We start from the raw sequence: 23098 nt of genomic DNA, 5'->3' as shown, positions 1-23098 counted from the left end.
AGGTTTTGCACTACATATTTGCGTTTGTATTCCTTCCAAATTAAGCCTAAAGAAAAAATGCTTATAGGATAAGTGTATGTTTATCCTAATAAGCACTTATGAGTGTGTGATAAAAAAACACTTTTTTTAACAGGGATAGTATAGGTATTTTGAAAATTACATGGTGGGTCAAGACAGGCCATAAATGAAATAAACACTTTTTCAAAAAGTGTTTGAAAAAAGTCAAAATTTTGAACGTATTCAAAACGGGCATGTTTTCTATAAAAGCACTTATTTGGATTTATTTCCTTAATGCATGCAAGTGCTTATTGGTGTGGTCCTGGCCTAAAATAAGTACTTTTTCCAACAAGTGCCTAAAAATAAGTACTCCCAAATGGGGAATAAGTTCACAGCCCCAGTTTTGGTCAATTTTTAACTGTTACATTGCACAAAAAATTACTGACACGGTTAAAGATTCATCAATGCAAATGGTTGAATCATCAACCAATTTGACCCATTCATGGACAGTGGAATTTCTGACCCATTGACCTGAAGTAAAAAGTGGTTCAGCCCCAAGGCCAGGTTTTAAAATACTGGATTGAGCCGTTGAACCAAGGTTTAAAATTTCGTCATGTATCAGCCCATATTTGCCGATATGTATTGTATCGGGGCCTTCCTGATACTCCCCTACAGGGGGGTGTTTCGGATTGGCGAGTGGTTCATGAGGTAGACTGACATTAAACCAGCCCCTTGGAATCAGATTCAAAAAAAAAAAAAACAAAAAAGTACCGATATGCCCTACCGGCATATCGCCCTGTATCAATATTTTAAACCTTGAATTGAAATGAAATGACTTATTGCTTTGTCTTTTAGTGAATAAAATTTGAAGTGCATATTAATCAACCCAACTTCAGTTATGGTCATTAAAGATTTCAAAACCTACTTAACAACTTATTCACTAGAAGACATAATTTAAAATTATTCAGTTCAGCTACTTCAGCTGTTATCAAGGCTGTTTTTTTCTTTTCTTTTCTTTTTTTTTTAGGTAAACAGCCCCTAGGTTATTTGAGTAAAATTATTCCATGTTCTCTATAAACACTGACGAAAAAACGTAATCCGACAAAATGCATACCAAGGAAAACAATGTCGTAAGAAAAGTAAGAAACAACTTTTAACACTAGAAAGAACACATTCAGGGCCCATTTGATATTGGAAGGGCTGAAGCTTTGGTCGACAGTAAATTAGAACTTTCTGTTTTTCTTTTCTTTCACACACACAAAAAAAAAGAAAATGCTTATAAGCCGTCAGGGTGGGGCCCACCTTGTATAGTCAAGAGCTGCCATGGGAAAGCATTCCCAAAAGGTTGATTGAGCTGCTTTGGAGAGCCCTACTTCTGGCTGAAAACAGCTATTTTGGGCTTTATTTCCGGAGTTTTCACCAAACACGGCTGGCAAGGTGGGGATCACCTCATTCACCGCTTGGGAGTTTTGTGAGGGTAAAGGGTAATTTCGTTTTGTAAACATGTTTTGGGGTGCCATCACCACTCAAACCATGGGCCATGGGTTAACGTTACGTTACCTTTCTTCCACTCTTACGATTGAATGCATGTGCATTTTCATTAATCTATTTCCGGATTCATCTTGAATTGAAATCTGCTCCTCACACCGACCTCACAACCACATCCCACCATGTATTGAGAATATCTCTCCATAAAAATTAAATACAAGTACAAGATCTGTTCCTCAGCACTTTTCACATCGACCTCACAACCACATCCCACCATGTATTGGGAATATCTCCCCATGAATATTAAATACAGGTACAGAAGATGTTCCCGATGACCAACACATGCTATGAGGTCGGTGTGAGGAGCCGACCCGGACTTGTTGATCTTGTGAAGATTTTATTAAGTTCTGTCCTTTCTCACATAGCATATTTGGTACTCACTACTCATTAAAATTCAAAACTATGATCTCTCTCTCTCTCATATCCACAACTTCTTTGAACCTAAAATCCTATATGGAGATGCACTGCTCCATATGTGTTGGGAGGGGGAATTAAGTGCGAAAAAAGGGTGCTTCTTCCTAGGCTTCATATGCTAAAGCGCCAAGAGCTACAAAGTCTGGTGGTACTGCCTCATTCCATCCTATATCAGTCACCCAGTACTAAATGTCCCAATCCAACAGCTTGAGCCTGATCAAGAGTATTCAAGACTCTGGTAAAACAATTTCAGACGACCCACAAGGGAAGATGTTTCTTGTATCTCATGCCGTGCTAAAGGAAATAAAACCTCCAACAATTCAAATTATAAATTTAACAATTACATACTCGAAAAACAAGCAGCAGTATCTATAGCTGCATTCATGCATTCTTCCAACTAGTTTGATCATCTCCAATGTGGTACTAAGTGAGACTTTGGGTAATATCATCATCAATAAAAAAAAAGTGCAGCCAAGTGTAATCAAGTTGACTTCCTGAGACATCCAACTCAATTACACAATCTGAGGCTTTGGAAAAAATTACTAGCTTCTAGTGAACCTCCATTTGCTTCTCTGAAGCTTCAGACAAGTTTGGAGAAGCAACAATAGTTATATGTTCCCAGACCCTAGCATTTTCAAAAATTCTTCTTGGAATACATTTTTCAGCAAACAAATTTCACTAGTTCAAGTTCATTCTGACTACCTTTCTCGAGCCATTGAAGTCTACCTTGTTGAGCTGATGAAGTGAACAAACTAAAAGCATTTTGCTCAGCATTCTTGATCCTTGGATTCATGCAGCCAATGGTGATATGGACTGGTTATAACTAGGAACTTCATGGAGTGCTTAACCATGTAAAGTTAGTGCCTCAGAAAAACCAAAAAAGTACCCAAGTGTCAAGAACTTTGATTACATCATATATTTTTAGCTCATTATATATTACTAGAAGATGGTCTTTGTTACCACCTGCAGTCAGCTTCAGATATTATAAATTTAAGCAAATGACCAAATAGATTCTGCACTAGGGAGAGAATCTGTGTGGAAAATGGTAGCATCAAAGGTCTCCCAAAAAAAGTATAGAAGCCAAATATAAGAAATACCAGAAAACTTTCTCAACAAATGGCTGCCAAGAGAATAGATGAAACGGAAAGACATTTTTTGCATTACAAAGCCCTCAAAGAAACTTACAGGCACAAAACATATTTGTTCTCGTGTCTTTTTTTTTTTTTTTTGATAAGTAATAGAAGGCTTATTAAATAATCAATAAGCAGAAAAGTATACAATGAAGGCTTCCCAAGGAGAGGCGTGAGATGCAACCTCAATTACATAATCGAAATTACAATTCAGCTCAATATAGTTTGTTGTTGTTGTTGTTGTGCCTTCTCAAATCATGATAACAAGTTTGCAAGCCAATGTATGCATCAACCAGAGACAGAGAGGACATAATCTTTAATGAATGGTCTAAATGAATATTTGGGAAGAAAGTTTCATACAACACCAATATAAATTGGTATTACCACCTCAAGCTCTTTAGGCTAGGAGAAGAAACATCAAAGAACTCAAACAACTTCTCATGAACAACTTTAAATGCTTTGGACGGTAGGAAAAGAATTGATGGGTCAATAACTCATCCGAAAACAGAAGATGCATCGAGATTCATTATCTTGAGACTATGAAGACAAATTCAACTTGGGAGGATAAGAATAAAGAAAACTAACTTGTGTTCTAAAACCGTTAGAGATCAGCAAGCAAAAGTGAAAAGCAGTTTTTGTCACATCCTTGTGTCCTACCAAGTATGCTCCAAGGGGCAGCATCTCAAGTCTCAATATGGAAAAGCTAGTCAATTTGCATTTTCAAGCTAGAATTTTATGATTATCTCTTTGTGGATACAATCTGTCTGCAACGTCGTGGCTGTTGCACATCAAACTGTAGCATGTAGATCCTTGTTCGGTCATGCTTTTGAACCAGAACTTCTTGACTCAACAGGATCAAGTTCTGTGGCTGCCTAGCCATTTTCTCAAGTATATAAACTCCAAATTACTATCTCTTCGAACGGTAACAACGGGATTAGACAATGCCTAATCAAGGAGAATGCCTCCTTTAGCCACCGACAATCATCTTCTATTTTGTCGTGATTTTAACTATAGTCCCAGTAGCTTCATCCATGTTCTCAGAAGCTGGCACCATCATCGTCTCTGGTCACAGTGTGTGATCGACTGATTAGTGGTGGGACATGGGGATACATCTTCACACTTATTGGGGTATGCAGATGAAACTTTTTCAAAGAAAATAATTAAAATGTAAATATAACATTAATTAAACAACTCCTACCTGCAAATGTTGCTTGTTGCTATATTAAGAAAATTGGAACTTGGGAGAGCTACCAGAGGCATCAAGATGATCTCTCTGTAACTTCAAATTTAAACCCAAATAATAGAATAAACGCAAATACAGTAAACTAAAATGGCAATACTAATAATACTAGAAAGAAAAACAGAAAAAGAAAGACATACCCACCAGCTTCCAGAGCTTCTAGAGCTTTGGTTGACCACGCACACTGCTTTTGTGACATTTCAAATTGATAACCAAGATGGGTCTGAATTCTGAAAATTAATCACGTCTAGGCTCAACCGGTCAAGTGCCCTTCAGACGTCGAAGTGGGTCTGCGAGAGAGGATTCATGAAGAGCGAGAAAGAGAAAAGGGATAAAGAGAAAAAAGAAAAATAAAAGAAATGTTAAACTGGCTGTACCTGTTGCCCACTTTATTTATTTGTTTATTTAATGTCACTCACATGTTTCAGCGAAGATGAACTCTCTGAGTCTCAGCCATTAACTACCCTCACACACCGGCCACCGGAAGGAGCCCAGAGAGAGAGAGAGAGAGGGTCGAGACCACCGTCGACGGCCTTAAAATGCAACAACCATTTAAAAGAGTTTATGAGAAATGCTAGCCATACGGTTTGTCTACGGTAACCCTAATCACAAAACAACAAAGCTGGTTTGGGCTGTTTAAGCTTTGTCTTTTGGCGTCTTATTTAAGGCTACCGTACCATACGGGAACCGTATGGCTAGCAGTGCTCGGAGCTGTTAGATTAAAGACAGCTGAAAAAGGAAACAAATTAGCGCCTTTTTTTTTTCTTTCATTACCTGCCTCGTTTCCCCTGCTCAACGTCTTCTTCCTTCATTCTTTCCCTCTGTGCTTTACTCAAATTGAATAGCTGTGGACGTTAGCTCAAGTTATTGAGTTGAAATAAATGATCTGTTTCTGGTGATTCGCTGGCCTGGATCTAAAACTTTTCTGTAATCTTGCCCTTTCTTCTTACGATTTGGCTAGCGGACTCGGGATAAATCTTAATTCATTTTCTGGTTGTTGATCTTCGTGATAGTAAGTTTCCATTTTTCCTACTTGTTCTTTATCCCTACTTCTATTCCCATTTAAAATTTGTATGTATTAAGTTCATCGTTTATGTCCTTAAGAGTTGGTGTTGAGAGGTTGATTATGACTCAGTAAAATCAGTTACTTGTTCTTTAGAGCTTAAAACTTAGATATATTTGGCGTCTTGATTGATTAATTTCTTCTTAGATCTAGTTGTGCTATAGATATCGTTATGCACCTCTTTTTGATGTTGAAAGGTCTTTGTATTAGATGTTGTAATAGGGAAAAGTTGAAGCTTTATTCTGGTTTTTCTTCTTTAATTGTTAAGAATTTGAGTATAACTTTTTGCATAAGAGTGTGTGCGTGTGTGTTGCCTACTTTGTTTAAACTTGAGATTATGTAGGTTGCTTATTTAATTTCAGTTTGGTAATTCAAAAACCCCTCTCCGTGGGCGTTGACTTGGGTTTGCTTCAAATTGCTAGTTTCTTAATAAGTTCTAATTTTTTTACATTGAAATGCATTTCGTTTTTAACCGTTGGCATAACTTATATTTTTAATTTCACATTCTTTTCCATGAAAAAAGTAAGTTGCAGGTAAACAGACAAAAGAAGGGGAAATTTGAGATTCTCATAATGGAAGTAGATCCTGATGCAGATGTTGACGAACATGGAACTGAAGACATTGGGCAGTATGTGGGAGAAAGCATGACAAATGATGGGGAGGTTCACACAACTGAAACTGTTGGGCAAAATCTGGGCGAAGTCACGACAAATGATGAAGAAGTTCATGCAAGTAAAGATGGGCAGAATGTGGGTGAAAGTATGATAAATGATGGAGAAGTTCATGCATTTGAAGATGTTGGGCAGGATGTGGGTGAAAGTATGACAAATGATGAAAAGGTTCATGGTGAAGATGAAAGGAGTGCAGATGTTCCAAAAGGGATTATGCACTTCAAGCCATCTAAAGGAATGGAATTTGAATCACTTGAGGAAGCATATTCCTTTTATAGAGAATATGCTAGGATTGCAGGATTTAACACCATAAAGAAAAACAGCTCACGTTCAAAATCAAGTGGGGAATTCACCCATGCCACTTTTGCATGCTCTAGACAAGGGATAAAGCGAAACTCAGCTGGTGTCAGTAAACCACGCCCTTGTTATAAGATAGGTTGTGAGGCATGCATGCATGTAACCAAGAGGAAACATGGAAAATGGGTAATAAATAAATTCAACGATGAGCATAACCATGAGCTTTTGCTAACCCAATTGCGTTTTTTTGAAAACTTCAGGAGTATAAGTCCAATTAACAAGAGCAATGTAGAAAAGGACATGAGAAGTAGTTTTGATAAGGAAGGACATCTGGCTATAGACACAGAGGATACACAAGCTATGCTCAATTACTTCATTCATATGCAAAATGAGAATCCAAACTTCTTCTATGCAATTGATTTGAATGATGAACAGCATCTAAGAAATGCATTCTGGGTTGATGCTAAAGGTCGACAAGATTATGTTCATTTTGGTGATGTAGTATCATTTGATACAACATATCTCACCAATGGATATAAAATACCATTTGTACCTATTATTGGAGTAAATCATCATTTCCAGTGCACGGTGCTTGGATGTGCTTTGCTCGCAGATATGACTACACAAACATTTGTTTGGTTAATGCAGACATGGCTTAGGGCAATGGGTGGAATAGCTCCAAAAACAATAGTTACTGACCAAAATGAAGCTATAAAAGCAGCTATTGCACAGGTTTTTTCTAATGTCCGTCATCGATTTTGTTTGTGGCATATTTTAAACAAGATACCTGAGAAGCTTGGTCATGCAACTAAAAAGCATGGAAACTTTATGGTGGAATTTGACAAATGCATTTATAGGTCATGGACAGAGGAAGAATTTGAAGACCAATGGTCCAAAATGGTCCACATTTTTGAACTTAGTGGAGATGAATGGCTTAAATCATTATATGAAGACCGAAAACAATGGGTGCCAACTTTCATGAGAGATAATTTTTTTGCTGGGATTTCCACTACTCAGCGATCTGAAAGCATAATCTCTTATTTCGACAAGTTCATGTACAAGGAAACAAGCTTGATAGAGTTCGTTGAACAATGCAGAGTTGCCCTCCGTGATAGATATGAGAAAGAATCCAAAGCAGAATCTGATTCATGGCATGGGACACCAGCATTGAAGTCTTATTCACCTTATGAGAAACAAATGTCAACAATCTACACTCATGAAATATTCAAGAAATTTCAAGTTGAAGTTTTGGGAATAGTTTCATGCCAAGTAAGAAAAGACAAAGAAGATGGGACTACTACAGTGTTTAGGGTTGAAGATTTTGGAGTGCAGCAGGACTTCATTGTGGCATGGGATGAGACAAAATCAGAGATTTCATGCTTATGCCATTGTTTTGAATATAATGGCTTTCTTTGCAGACATATGATGGTTGTTCTCCACACTTCAGCTGTTTCTGAAATCCCATCCCACTATATATTGAAGCGATGGACAAAGGATGCAAAAAATTGGCAAGTTATGAATCAAAGATCAGGGGAGGTGCAATATACAGAGCAACGGTACAATGACATATGCCAACGGGCTCTCAAATTGGGTGAATATGGATCAATATCTCTAGAGAGCTACAATCTTATAGTTCTTAGAGTTGAAGAACTTCTGAGGCAATGTGAAAACATGCATAACTCTGTTAATGCTGCAGCACCCACTATGCCTGTAGTGGAAAAGCAAGGAAAGAGGAGAAATACAAATAACAAAAAGCCAGCTGCAACAAAGCAACCCCCCAAAAAAAGAAAGGTTAGTTGAATTTTAATTATAGAAAGTTGACACAATCTGGCTTTTATGTTTTTCAATCCATGCATATAATCTAGTTATTTATAGTTGTTTTTGTAATCTAGTTTTTTTTATGAGTAACAGTTCTGAATTTTATTAATATGGTAATGAAAAAGGTGTTACAGGATGCTTTCGTGCATCAATAGCTAGTTCCTCAGAGGTGGTAACCTCGGTTAATCATCTTGTATAGGATCCTTGGTAAACCATTTATAACTCTCCCCTAGTCCCCGTGTAAACCTTTTACAACCCTTCATACTCCTTCCAGCACAGCCCAAAATTTTGTGCTAGTATATGTATAAATATATATCGAGAAAGAAGGTAAAGTATTGTACTACTGAAAAAGCAATCCAAGTTCTGCACAACAACGAGCTGTGCAGTGCCCAATTCAGATCTGCACAACTTTGACTCTGTGTATTCTGTGTGCATAGATATAAAAAGAGAGCCAGATTAAAAAAAAAAGAACTATTTGGCCTATTCCTGAAAATACAATGCTAGTATATACCCTACCTTATCCGGTTATCCCTTAATACCCCCCTACACCAGATTGGCCTGGATTAACCATGGTTGTATGCATCAAAATTCATCTTGGTGGTTTGTCCCATTGTGCCGCTGTAATAGTTTTCATGGTTGAAGATTCAGCCACCATTCTCCAAATGTCAAGGAGGGGGAATTAAGGTCTCCCCTTGGGAGCCAACTCTAAAACTGTTAGTTTTTGGACTTCAGTGGTTGAGAAAATAGAGAAAAGATTGGCGATGTGGAAAAGCAATTCTATCTCACTTGGGGGAAGGATAACATTGGTTAAATCCACCTTAGCTAATCTTCATGTTTATTACTTCTTTGTGTTTAAGATGCCTCAAACAGTTGCTAGAGAGGCATTTCCTATAGGAATCTAGGGAAGGAAAGGAGTATCATTAGGCTAGATGGAAGTCAGTGAGTGAAATGAAGGTGGATGGGACACTGAGGATAGGTAATATTACTAAGAAGAATTTAGCTCTTCTTAGGAAATGGTTTTGGAGGGTTTATAGGGGAGTTTGAAAAGCTTTGGCATAAAGTCGTGGTGAGCATCCGTGGACTCTTAGAGCTACCCTTCTCCCTGGAAGCCAATCCACGGTAGTGTTCCCTTGTTTCTTAATCACATCAGGTATGACCTTCCCTCTGGAAACAAGATCAAATTCCTGGAAGATCTCTGGCTTGAGGAGTCCCCATTAAAAGATGTGTTTCCCTCTCTTTCTCTCTCTCTATGCCATCTCTAATCTTAAAAATAAACCAATCTCTAAGTTCTACCTTGTTCATCCCTTGGTTTTGATTAGAATTTAGGTTTTAGGAGAAATCTGAGAGAGTTTCAACTAGTCCCTTTTTCTAGTTTTCTTGAATTTGTTGGATAAACAAACTTAGGTTCCTAATTTTCAGGGCAGGTTTTCTTGTGGTTCCTTTTTTAATATGTTGGTTAGGGTCAGTCTGCCCTATAGGTCCTTTCCTATGAAGGAAGTCTGGTGTGCACTTATTCCCCCAAAAGTTAGTGCTTTTTGTTGGGAAATTTTCCATGGAAGTATCAACACCTATGACATGTTAAAAAAAAAGGGAGACCTAGCTGGCCTTTATCTCCTAACTAGTTTATCATGTGCAAATTGAATTTTGAGACTACATACCACCTATTAATATTCTCTCCATTGGCTTGTTGTATTTGGAATTGGTTTTTTGCACTTTTTGGTTGTAGATGGGATCATTTTGTTAGCTTGGATAGATTGTTTGACTCCTCTGTGGTCAGATGCTCAAAGAAAAGGGGTAGAATGATGTGGAAGTGTATAAGAGCTGCAATTGTATGGATGTTGTGGAAAGAAAGAAATGCAAGAATATTTGAAGAAAAAGAAAAGAGTAGGGAGGTTTTGATTGAAGCCATCACACTAAGAGTCCCTCATTGGGTGAAGATTTTGGAACTGTTTTCTCTCTCTCTCTCTCTCTTTCTCTCTTGTTCTTGCTCTCTCTTTCTCTCTCTCTCTCTCTCTCTTTGATAACATGGGAATGAGAGGACAAATTGCACAATACAGGGGGTAACTCTTCCCCACGAATCTTAAAGACAAATAAACTAAAACAAGTTATTATCAAGAAACAAATTGGCCGCTCTGCATGAATGCCCAAACCTTGCTAACCAGTCCACGGCCCAATTTGCTTCTTTGAACATGTGCTCATAACAAATAGTTAAGCTATAACTTCAACAAGCCTCATAACATTCACTAAGAATAGGTTTGATATTCTCATATTCAATAGAGGTTCTTCCCAGTCTTTTTTTTGAGAAAAGTTAACAATTTTATTGATGAAAGGAGAGGTACACAAGAGTGTGTACAAATACAAAAGAGGGGCTAGACCCCTGAGAATTACACAGGAGGACAGGAATCACAGTACAGAGTCTCTAGAATAACTCCTAATTTTGCTAGACCATCTGCCATTACATTTAGTTCCCTTGGGATCCAGGTTAGAGAAACATTCAAAGGAGCCAGGAGGAAGGTCCCTTGCCTCTGATAGGAAGTGACTAAGTCTCCAAGGTCCAGTTTCCTGTTGTTCCAACCATCTTATAGTATTGGCTGAGTCACCTTCAATTGAGAAGCTTTGGATACCCAGTTTGCTGACTAGGCGAATCCCTGTTAGAGCTGCTAACACTTCTGCTTTTGTTGAGTCAGCTATCCCAATCGGACCACTATAAACCCAGCATGTGTGGCCATTCTCATCTCTTAGAATTCCTCCAATGCCAGCAGCTCTGGGGTTACCATAAGCACTTCCATCAAAGCTGAGAGTCCAGATTCCTTCCCTTCTAACTAAAGGAGCTCTGGTAGAGAGTGGGGTAGGAGGGGAAGAAACCGGGAATTTATATATGTTTCTGCTGAGATCATTGATACTAACTCCTGTGAACTCCTCTGAACTAGAGGCCCACAAGTTGCAGTAGTGGTTGATCAGTTCACCTTTAGATTTGGACATATTTTCAAACAGCCGGTTGTTTCTTTCCTCCCAAATTCCCCAAAGAACAGTGTGCAGTATTATCAGCCAATAGGTCTTACCTCTCTTGCTCAGACCTATTCCTTGCCACTGAGAAATCAGATCCTGCAGATGCTTAGGAGCCACCCAACTGAAGCCGACTAACTGAAGAAAGAAGTTCCAGATGCTGCTAGCTACCTGGCAGTGTATGAAGAGGTGGTCTGTTGTCTCTCCTTCACATAAGCATAGGGTACAGGCGTGAGGGGAGATGTAAAGTCTTCCAAGATTTTTCTTCTGCAGTAACTCACAGGTGTTCACTCGCTGCAGACAAGCCTCCCAAAGAAAGAAACTCACTCTTGAGGGTATAACCTTGCACCAGATCTTCTTGTGAGGGAAATCACTGTCTCGAGTATCTGCAACCAGAGCTTCGAAGAAAGACTTGAACGAGAACTCACCTCCAGGGTGGGGTTTCCAGACTCGGGAATCTTGGGAATTTGGGGAGATGCAGGCTTCACTAAGAGAAAGGAGTTCAGTTAGCTCACTGATCTCCAGATCCCTTAAGGGTCTTTTGAGGTTCAGGTTTAGGTTTCTTTCATTGCTGGATATGGGAAGGCACTGGGAGATGGTTGCACCCTTATTTATAGTAAGGTTGTAGAGCCTGGGATACAGATCTGCTAATGTGGAGTTGCTCCACCACAAATCTGTCCAGAATTTTGTTCTATTACTGTTACCCACCTTGTATCTAATGAAAGAAAGAAAGAGGTTGTGAATAGCAGAAATACCTTTCCAGGGATTAGAGAGAGCTGATCGGTTTGATCGGAGATTGCAGTCCCAACCATTTGCATTTAATCCATACTTGCTGGTGATGATAGTTGCTCAGAGAGAATTTGATTCCATGGGGAATCTCCACAGCCATTTTCCGAGAAGGGCATTGTTTTTCTCTTTTAAATGCCTGATTCCTAATCCTCCAGCCTCTTTTGGTTTACAGACCTAATTCCAATTAACTAGATGCCCTTTCTTGACACCTCCACCTTCCCAAAGGAAATCTCTTTGGATTTTCTCGACCTGTGATTTGATTCTTGCAGGGATCTGAAATACTGATAGGAAATAGACAGGCATGTTCGCAAGGGAGGCCTTAATAAGAGTGATTCTACCCCCTTTTGGTAGGTAGTAGTTTTTCCAAGTAGCTAACTTCTTTTCACACTTTTCCACCACAGGTTCCCAAAAGCTTGAATTTTTTGGGTTACCTCCTAGTGGCATGCCCAAATAAGAAAGGGGGAGATTTTCCACTCGACAATTCACCTTGAAACTTTCCATCAGGTACCCTTCAATTTGGTTTATTGCTGCTAGGCTGCTCTTAGAGTAATTTACCTTCAGCCCTGATACTAGTTCAAAACACTGGAGCACTCTTTTCACATTTGAGATGTTCTCCAAATTGGCTTCTAGGAATAAGATGACATCATCGGCAAAGAGGAGGTGGGAAACATTTATGGCATCTCTTCCGACCTCAAAACCTTTGATCAAATTGAGGTTTTTAGCTTTCTCCATAAGCTGGCTGGAAACATCCATTACCATTGTAAAGAGGAACGGGGAGAGGGGACATCTCTGCCGTAGACCCCTGCTGGCCTTAAAATAACCTTTAGGCTCTCCATTGATCATGATTGAGAACCAGGTATAACTAATACTGCCTTTCATCCACTGCAGCCATTTTGAACCAAAACCCTTCAAGTTTAGAATCTGGAGCAGGCAATCCCAATCAACCTTATCATAAGCTTTTTCAAGGTCTAGTTTCACTAGAAGGCCCTTCCTTCCACTCTTCCTTCTCTCTTCTACGACTTCATTTGCAATTAGGATGCTATCTACAATCTGTCTTCCTTTCACAAAAGCAAACTGGGTTTGAAAAAACAACCCTTTTAGGACTTCTCTGAGTCATTTTTCCAACACCTTTGCCATTATTTTGTACACACTCCCTACTAAACTTATTGGCCTGTAGTCTTTTACTTTCAAGATACCATTTTTCTTTGGAATGAGGCATATGAAAGTGGAGTTAATTCCTTTATTGACCACCCCCGTGGAGTGGAATTCTTTAAAGACCTCCAGAAGGTCCTCTCTTACTACTTCCCAACAGATCTGAAAGAAGAAGATCGGGAACCCAATGGGCCCAGGTGCTCTATCTCCATCCATATCAAAGACTGCTTCTCTAATTTCTTGCTCTTCAAATTCCCTTTCAAGCCAAATTCTCTTGTCTTCTATTAGAGTCGGCCCTTCCCAGTTTCTTAAGTTAAAGCACCTAGCCCTTTCCTTGGAGTAAAGAGATTTTAAGTGGTTTAGAAAAGTCTCAGTGATCTCCTCTACATCTTCCACTTCCCTCTGCTCCACCTTAATTTTTGAGATGAGATTCTTTCTACGCCTACCCGATGCATAGCTGTGGAAGAATTTTGTGTTGTTGTCTCCTTCCTGTAACCATCTGACCCTTGACCCTTGCCTCCAAAAAATTTCTTCTTTTCGGATTACCTTTTCCCACGAACTCCTTAGAGCATCTCTCCTGCTTCTTCCTTCTCCATCCAGGTCTCCTGATTGCTCTTTTTTGTCTAACTCTTCCAGCTCCGTGAGGATGGCATTTTTTTCTTCTGTGAATGATTTGAATTCTTCTTTCACTGAGTACTTTAGTTTTCTTTTCAAGAATTTCAGCTTTTGCAGCAATCTGTACCCTTCCCAGCCTTCGGCTTTACATTCCTTCCACCATAAAGCTACATTTTTTAGGAAATCTTTGTGATGAGTCCACATCTTCTCCAATCTGAATGGGTGTTTTCCTTTCAAAGCCAGATCTGTTCTCAACACTAGAGGCCAGTGGTTTGAGGTACAGCGAGGTCTGATTTCTTGGAGGAGATTTGGAAATTTCTTTGCCCAGTCCGAGGAAACCAGAAACCTATCTAGTCTGCAGCTTATTGGATTCTCTTGAAGGTTTGACCAAGTGAACTGTCCATTGTGGAGAGGAAGGTCATAGAGGTTGTACCTCGATATAAAACTGGAGAATCCTCTCATGATTCTAGTTGTAGTTTTCTTGAGGGAACCTTGTTATGTTAAAATCACCTCCTAGAACCCAAGGGATTCCGTCAAACTCGTGGAGAGCATCCAATTCCTCCCAAAAACTTTACCTGTCTGAAGGTGCATTAGGCCCATACACTCCTGTCAGAATCCAACTAAATCCATCAGACTTATTGGTGAAAATGACAGAGATTGAGTACTCTCCTCTGTCTATTTCAGTACCGGAAACCCCTCTTCACTCCATGCTAGGATAATTCCCCCTGAGGCACCTAAAGCTAGAAGAAAGACCCATTTCTTGCCACGGATTCCCCAAATGCTCTCAGAAGCTTCATCCACTTCTTTTTTTTTTTTGTTTCTTGAAGGATGACTATATCTGGTTTTTCTCTTCTCAGGGTTTCCTTTGCCAGACTTCTTTTTAGTTGGCCTCCCAACCCTCTGACATTCCAGCTTAATAATTTCATTGAGCTCCTATCGCTGATTTTCCCTTAACTGCCCTAGGCCTTGTTATTTTTTGATCTAACATTCTCTATTGAAGTCTGCTTAACTCCCTTTTTGAGGTCCTTTTGCCGATGGTCACAAATTCAGCCTTCTGATATGCTTCTTCCCCCTTTTTTGAGTCCTGTCCCTTTTCTTTGCTTATCCCCAATTTCCTGGCCATTTCGGTAACTTCTCTTCCCGGATTGTTGTCCCGTCTGTGTCTATCAGAACTGCACTGCCTTTCCTCTGACTTTTTGTGGGTTCTTGGGTTAATGCACGGTTGGGAGAGGTCTCCGTTCAAACCTGAAACACAAAGGGAAGAAGTAAAATGAGAACCCAGATTTGGAGAAGGCAAAGAATGAAAGATAGGCGAGGTATGGGAGGGAGAAAAAGAAACTCTGGTTCGAAGGCTAGATTCTCATCTTCCATCTCTCTCTAGGCTTGCTGGTTCACAATTTGTTCCATATTCAGGGTGAACGAGGAGTGTCTGTTCGAGGATATCCACGCTGCCCCATGTTTCCTTTCCAGAAAACAGAGCTTTGGCCCTTGAGAACGCCACCTCCCTGGGGTCTGGTTCAGTCTCTGTTTCGTAGGGACTTGCCTCTTCTTCAGATTCGGATTCGTCTGCCTCGAGTGGAGAGGATGAGCTTGGCTCTTCTTCTGGAGTTGGAGGCCTAAAAACCTCCATGTTATGTTTTCCTGAACTTGGGGGAGTTTCAGGCATCAGCTCGGTGAGAGAAGATGGGGTCTCAGGTGGGCTTGGACCTGGAAGAACTTCTTTTGATCTTAACAGGTGGGCTTTGGGGGAGGTTCGGCCCAGCACTTGCTTCTGATATGGGTCCATTAAATGAAGCTTGTTTGGGGGCTGGCCCAGATTCTGGTTCAAAATTGAATTTTGAAAATTCAAGTCGAGAGGGGGTTGGCCCACCTTGCTTTTTTGGCTCCTTTTTTTATAGAGCCTAGAAGAAGCTTTCTTAGGTAACTCTTTGGGTTTCTCCAAAAGGGCTTTTTCTGCTGGTTTCCTTCCTTCTAGCTTACGAAAGAGCCCCGGAAAGGTTTTTGTTCCTGCAGAGTCTTCAGCTCCTATTTTGGGAAGGGGGAGGTGAGTTGACTCGGCGGGTTGGGAAGGAGACTCGGTTGTCTTCTCCACTTCGACTGAGAGGTAGAACCAGACTCCGCGCTCTAACAGAGGAATGGAGCGGGGAATCACATGAACTCCGTGGCTTCTAACCTTTATATGCGCAAAACTCAAGGCTGAAAGATCTTTAGTTTTCCTGTCGATTTCCTCTAAGCCGCCGCACAAGCTTCTGATTAGGATGAAGAGCTCCTCAGTCCAGAGGTGGTAGGCCAGCCCGTGGATTTTTAGCCAGCCGTTAAAGACTAAGGAGTCTGGAGAGGCGCTGCTGATAGGAACCCACAGTTCCAGAGCTATCGGTTTTCCATACAACTGAAGTTTCTTTAGCTAACCTACTTTAGTACTAGCTCCTCAGATGGAGCAAAGCCCACCGCTCTATCAGCATCGATGGGGTGGAGATTTACTATCAGCATTGTCTTCTTCACTTCCCAGTCTTTTAATCCATTGATAACTATCCTAGAATCTCCTTTGATGATAATCCTATGATTATGAAATTTCCTTGCTACTTGTTGCACTTCTAACATTGTTCAAGCCTCTGCCATGTTGATGGAGCAGACTCTTATATCCCTACTGAACACAAAACAAGTCTTACCTTGATAGTCTGTAGAAACCACACCAATCGCACATCGACCGTCCCTTCTTCTCAAGGCATTGAAGTTAATTTTGGAACTGCTCTCTGAGTTTAAACTTGATGATATCCACAAATATTGGGAGGTAGTGGTGTCATTCTCTTCGAAAAAGGCAAAAATAGCAAAGGAGTGGCCTCCCCATTAGAGGGTAACTAAACTTTGATAGTAGTAGTATAGGTGACCCCGGGCCATTTCGTACTAGAGGAGTAATAAGGGATGAAAATGGAAGGATCTTGGCAATGTACTCAGGTCCAATGGGGAAAGGGGACTCAGTAAGGGCTGAAATGATGGCAGCAACCCTAGGGGTACAGAAGGCTAAGGAATTGGGAGCTGAAAGGTTGATTGTTGAAGGCGATTCCAAAGTGGTTATTAGTTGGTTGTAGTATGGGTGACCCTGGGCCATTTGGTACTAGAGGAGTAATAAGGGATGAAAATGGAAGGGTCCTGGCAATGTACTCAGGTCCAATGGGGAAAGGGGACTCAGTAAGGGCTGAAATGATGGCAGCAACCCTAGGGGTACAGAAGGCTAAGGAATTGGGAGCTGAAAGGTTGATTGTTGAAGGTGATTCCAAAGTGGTTATTAGTTGGTTGTTAAAGGAGGCAGATGTTGCTTGGTGCTTTAGGAATGATATAAGGTGATTCAAATGATTCTCAAAGGATATGCTGATTGAAATTAAATGGGTTCAAAGATCAGCTAATGGCTTGGCTGATTGCCTGCTAAGCAAGGAGTTAATGGATAGCAACTTTTTTGGGCTTTGATGTAAAATGTATGGGTGGGTGGGAAAGTTCAGGCTGTAACTATTTCTCGTTGTTTGTACTCACCTCTTTTTGTACCTAATTAAATTACTAAATGAAAATTTTCATTGTGTTGCTGATAAAAAAAATAAAAAATAAAAATCTTAAAATATCATCATCTGTGAGAGATCTACACTCCTACATGATGTAGCCCAACATGCCACCTTGATTGATTTGTTTTCAATGATCTCCTCTACACCCCTAGCCATATCTTTGAATATTCTTGCATTTATTTCCTCTCGAATAAACTACAATATTGTAGCTCTCATGCATCTCCACAAAATATTACCTCTTTTCTTCTAAGGAGAGAAAAAAGAGGGTCTGAACAAACTTTTAGATCAGTTGGAGTCCAGCTGCACCCAGAAAGAGGAGAAAAGAATTCCCAAATAACATATAAAAAGTTGAAGGAGATTATTAGGTGGAAAGTATTTTCACCATTTGTTTTGCACAAGAGGCACACATGGGGGGAAATACACCAAGGTCTCCTCTGCTGAAGATTCTCACAAGTGTTAATTTTATTATGGTAAAATAGGGCACACAAAAGCAAGATTAGTGTCTCTAGCAAGGATATAAAAACAAGGCACAAGAAAAGAGTCTTGATAAAGTAAGATTCTAAATCCTACACACAAGAAAAGAGTCTTGTAAATTGGTCTTTCCTTCTTGAAGTTATGGAGAAGTTTGGGTTGGGAGAAAGGTGGAGAAAGTGGATTAAGAGATGTGTGGGCTCAGTGCATTATTCAATTTTGATTAACGGGTCTCCTTGAGATTTCTTCCCAACTAAAAGAGGATTGTGATAGGAGGACCCTTTATCCCCTTTCCATTTCACCTTGATTACAGAGGTTCTAAGCAGAATGGTTAGTAAGGCTGATTTGGATAATTCAATAAGGAGCTGGATGGTGGGAAGGGATGAGGTTGTGGTTACCCACTTGCAATTTGCAAATGACTTAATACTTTTTTGTGATGACTATAGCCCCGAGGCCCTTAGGAACTTGAAACTTCTTGTTAGCTCCTTTGAGAAATTATCCAATTTAAAGGTCAATTTGGGGAAAAGTTGTCTTATGGGCCTGGATTTACAAGAGGAAATCCTTAGAATAGCAGAGTTCTTGGGCTGTAAAGTAAAAAACTGACCCCTAGAGTACTTAGGGCTCCCCCTAGGTGGAAATCCATGATCTGAGAGTTTTTGGAAGCCTGTGGTAAAGAGATTTACTGAAAAATTGGCACTTTGGAAGAGGAATTACATTTCTTTGGGAGGAAGGATAACCTTGATCAAAGCCACCTTGGATAACCTTCCCATTTACTTCTTATCCACTTTTCATAGTCCTGCCAAAATTGCTGGGCAATTGGAAAAATTATTGAGGGATTTTCTCTAGGAACCTGGAGTCGATAAGAGAGACCATTTGGTGAACTGGGAACAAGTTAGTAGGCCTAAAGAGAAGGGTGGGCTTGGGCTAGGAATTTTTTTTTTATCAATAACTGTGAAATGTATTAATTAATATTAAGAAAATTACAAAGCAAGGGGGCTAAACAATCTTAGCTCCCTAGAACAATCAAAGAGCACCAAATACAATTACAATTAAGGCCCAAAATAAAGAGTTTCTGTTCACCCCTTGCCTACCTAAACCATCTGCCAGTGATTTTGCACTTCTCTTTACCCATTTGTACTAAATTTCAATATCCTTAGTCAGCCACTTAAATTTTCTTTTTTCATTGCTGTAATTCCATATCCTTGAGTTATCCTCTTTTAACCAGTTCGCCACAACTTCAGAGTCTCCTTCAATGATCAGCTCACTAATTGGCAGCTCCTTGACTCTTCGTACCCCTTCAAGAGCTGCAAGTATCTCAGCCCTCAAAGAATCTCCTTCCCCAATTGGTCCTGAAAACATAGCTAATAGATTCCCATGTTCATCTCTTATTGCTCCCCTATTCCAGATGGTCCTGGATTACCCATACTGCTGCCATCAAAATTCAGTTTAATAAAGCCGTTAGGTGGACTCCACCATGAATTTGATGCCTTCTTAGCTGAAGCTAATTCTGCAGTTTCCTTCCAGTTTTTTAACATCTCATCTACTGAGAAATCTGCAAACAATGCCAAAGTTTTCAGCCAATGTATCACCCTAATATGGATTACCTCCAAAATTACTTCCAAGCTTCTCTCCTTTTTTGAGAAAATCCGTGAGTTCCTCTCCTCCCAAACAGCCCAACAAACTGCAGCCCTCGTACATCTCCATATAATCTTGTCCCTTTTTGTTGGCCCACTCGGCATGTAACTGAATAAGCTTTGCACATTCAAAGGGGGGGTCCATCTGCACCCAAACAAAGAAGTACACCACTCCCAAATGACTTTAGTAAATCGATAGGAAATCAGTAAATGGTATTCAGACTCACCATCAACTTTACAGAGAGCACACCAACGAGGACACAAATAACTGTTGGGTCTTTTTCTTTGATGTAAATCACTTGTATTAACTCTTTCCAGAAAGGCTTCCCAAAAGAAACTCCCAACCTTAGGGGGTATAGGAAGACATTGCACCTCTTTAACAAGGAATGACAGACCCAAAGAAGGAGGTTGTGTTAGAGCTTTGAAGAAAGAAGCACATGTGAAAGAACTAGAGGGGGTAAGAGTCCAAATTCTACTGTCTGCCTTTGTTGGCTCTAAAAAGACCCCTTTAAGAATGGATAACAAGGATAAGATACAATCAAGCTCTGTGTCCCTGATTTCCTTTCTAAAGCCCAAGTTCTAGCTGAACCCAGAAGTTGAGTTAGAAGGAACAAGGAGGAAACTGGTTCATTTTTAAAAGTGGAAAGAGTAAAAAGACTTAGGAATTGGTCTTTTAAGGGAGAATCCCCAATCTAGATATGTTCCCAAAAATTGATGAGATTACCTGAGTGCAAGTCATACCTAATCCATGGAGAGAACAATGGCAAAATTGTAGCTTTCCATGGTGCTGCTCTTGTAGTCCTTGCCAGAATCCCAGAATCCCATCCATTGTTTGCTTCCCCATGAATACTGCCTACTATCTTCACCCACAACTTATCCTTCTCCAAAGAAAATCTCCATAGCCATTTCCCTAATAGTGCCAAACCTCCCTCCCTTATGCTCCTACAAACCGTTTCCCACCTAACCCTATGGTCCTTCTCCTCCCTTGGCTCCCAAAGAAAATCTCTCATTTGTTTTTCTAACCTGTTAGCCACCTTCGCTGGAATCTTAAAGATTGATAAAAAGTAGACAGGAAGGTTTGCTAATGTAGATCTAATTAAAGTGATTCTCCCACCAAGAGACAAGTAATTCTTCTTCCAAGTTGCAAGTCTCTTTTCAAACCTCTCCACAACCGGAACCCAAAACTCATCTTTCTGAGGGTTGTCTCCCAATGGCAAACTGAGGTAATTTAAAGGTCAATTAGAAATTGCGCACTCCAAAATGTCTGCACACTTCGATGTCTCCTCCTCCCCCATATTGACCCCCACTAGACAGCTCTTCTCAAAATTCACCTTAAGGTTTGACATTTGCTCAAAGAGTTGTATAGTGAGCTTCGGGTTTCTTATCCTATTAAGGTCCCCTCCTTCACAAAAGAGTACTTTGTCATTTGCAAATTGCAAATGTGTGAGTCTGCTCTAGAAATTAATCTCCAACCTCTTATTAAGTCCCTAGAGTCTGCTCTAGAAATTAATCTCCCCAAAACTTCTGCAACCATCGTGAATAAGAAAGGGGAAAGAGGATCTCCTTGTCTTATTCCTCTCAAAGCTGGAAAGAAATCTACCACTGTCCCATTTATCAATATGGAGTAATGGCATTTCCTAATACATCCCATCACCCACTTACACCACCTGTCTCTGAACCCAAAATTGACCATCACCTCCAGCAGGAAAGACCAATCCACCATGTCATAAGCCTTTTCCAAATCCAATTTGCATACCACCCCTTTTTTCTTGGGTCTCTCGAACTCCTCCAAACTCTCATTTTCTATAAGTATTTGATCTGTTATCTGCCTCCCTTTCACAAAAGCTCCTTGGTTGTCTGCTAGGAAAGTGGTTATGGAGATTTCCCTTAGAAAGTGGTTATGGAGATTTCCCTTAGAAAGAGATAGGCTATGGCACAAGGTCACTGCTAGCATACATGGTCTTTTAGACAATGGCTGGGGCGCAAAGGTGGCCCCCTCCTTAAATTCAACCTCTCCTTGGAAAGCTATTTATGAGGTCTATCTGTTTTTCCTTAACCCTTATTTGATATGATGTGGGAAATGGACTAAGAGTCTTGTTCTGGGAGGACCTTTGGATAGGTAAACTTCCATTAAAGGTCTAATTTCCTTTGCTTTATGCACTTTCAAATTACAAATCTGAACCCATATCTAAATTTGTGAGTTTCTCTGCCTCGGGTTTAAATTGGGTCTTTGGGTTCAGAAGGAGTCTTAGGGAATGTGAGTCTCTCATCTCTCTTTTGGCCAGACTCTGTTTTTTTGGATCAAAATGTAGAGGATACCAAGGTGTGGTCAATCTCCCCAAATGGCTTTTTTACTTGTGCTTCTTTCTGTAACTTCTTAATTCAGCCATCTACCTATGGGGTAAATTTCCTGGTGAAAGAAATTTGGAGTAAGTCAACCCCTCCTAAGATTCAGGCCTTTTGTTGGGAAGTCTTCCTTGGAAAGATCAACGCCTGTGATGTGCTGCAGAAAAGAAGGCCAAATAGGTGCCTTTCCTCTCACTTGTGCATCCTATGGAAACACAATGGTGAAACCGTTTCCCATGTCTTTCTATTCTGCCCTTTTGTGCTTTGTATTTGGGAGTATCTTTGTTCTCTTTTTGGCTGCAGATGGACTCCTCCATAGGAGGTGGTGGGCCTCTTTGATCCTAGCTTCATGGGGCAACCAAAGCAAAGAGGAAGATTGTTATGGAAAACAGCTAGGGCCGCCATGTTATGGACTATTTGGGAAGAAAGAAATGGAATGATCTTCAATGAAAAAGCAGATCAGAGGTGGAAATCTTAGAAAGAGTAAAGTTAAAAGCTGCTTATTGGGTCAAAACTTTGGAAGACTTCCAAGTATTCTCATTGAATGACATTTTGAGAACTTGGAAGGAAGTGGCTTTATCAGCCCAAAGAAAGGAAAAATCTTTATGGAGTGGAGACCCCCAACAACCAACTTTGTGAAGCTTAATTTTGATGGAAGTTTCCTTGGTAACCAGGATGTTGTTAGGAGGTGTCTTCAGAGACTCGGGAGGAAAGGTGTTAGCTATGCATTCAGGGCCTCTAGAAAATGGTGATGCACTGACAGCTGAACTATTTGGACTTCTACATGGACTAAAATTTGCCAAGCATTTTGGGTTCCTTAATTTGGAAGTGGAAGGGGACTCTCAAGTGGTCATCTTTTGGACAAGATGTAGCACCCAAATTCCTTGGATCTATAGGCATACATAGGGAGATTGAAAGATGTTAATTTCAAATGGGTGAGAAGAACAACAAATGGGATGGTGGATACTCTAGCTACTAAACAAGGGGCCATGAGACATCAAATGTTTTGGGCAAAGCTGTAAAAGTCTATTTTGGGGGAAGAACCTTCTCACCCTGTTGTAACTTTCTTATTTGGCTCTAATAAAATATTATCTTATTGATAAAAAAAAAGAATCCAAATCCTACAGTTCTCCTTTGGTGGGTCAAGAAAAAAAACCTCCAAGAAGCCAGTTTTTGTTTGGAAACAGCCTCTCTGTGTATCTGCAGGGGCAAGGCTGCATACATCTGTCCCTCCCCAGATCCTGCATTGGCGGGAGCCTTGTACACTGGACTGGACTGCCCAAGAAGCCAGTTTGTGTAATCTAGTTTAAATAATGTTTTGTTACTACCACTTTTTTTGAAGAGAAAATAAAA

The 23098-nt window shown here is 40.2% G+C and overlaps 1 protein-coding gene and 1 long non-coding RNA gene across 12 annotated transcripts in view; one reads left to right on the top strand and one right to left on the bottom strand.

Moving 5' to 3' along the window:
- Window positions 1-3096: 3096 nt before the first annotated feature.
- Window positions 3097-4848, bottom strand: LOC104595470 (uncharacterized). Of its 4 annotated transcripts, none has more exons than XR_734882.3 (4): window positions 4707-4848; window positions 4470-4619; window positions 4288-4368; window positions 3097-4151 (listed from the first exon to the last, which is right to left on the bottom strand). It is a non-coding gene; the product is annotated as an uncharacterized LOC104595470 (long non-coding RNA). The 4 variants fall into 4 exon arrangements; XR_734881.3 differs by having other exon boundaries at window positions 4474-4619; XR_734883.3 differs by having other exon boundaries at window positions 4288-4362; window positions 4474-4619.
- A 229-nt stretch (window positions 4849-5077) lies between these two features.
- LOC104595471 (protein FAR1-RELATED SEQUENCE 4-like) overlaps window positions 5078-23098 on the top strand; it is a 46399-nt gene continuing 28378 nt past the window's right edge. For all 8 annotated transcript variants that reach the window (XM_088887612.1, XM_088887611.1, XM_088887608.1 and 5 more), the window contains exons 1-2: window positions 5078-5341; window positions 5916-8151. In XM_088887612.1, the coding sequence (XP_088743738.1) occupies window positions 5965-8151 (2187 nt within the window). In that variant the 5' untranslated portion in view covers window positions 5078-5341; window positions 5916-5964. The remainder of the gene's footprint in view (window positions 5342-5915; window positions 8152-23098) is intronic.

This window comes from Nelumbo nucifera, chromosome 5, assembly GCF_055504915.1.
Source record: "Nelumbo nucifera cultivar China Antique chromosome 5, China Antique-T2T, whole genome shotgun sequence".
Classification (NCBI taxonomy): domain Eukaryota; kingdom Viridiplantae; phylum Streptophyta; class Magnoliopsida; order Proteales; family Nelumbonaceae; genus Nelumbo; species Nelumbo nucifera.
Note: the sequence above shows the minus strand (reverse complement) of the source record. Positions and strands in the feature narration are given on the sequence as shown.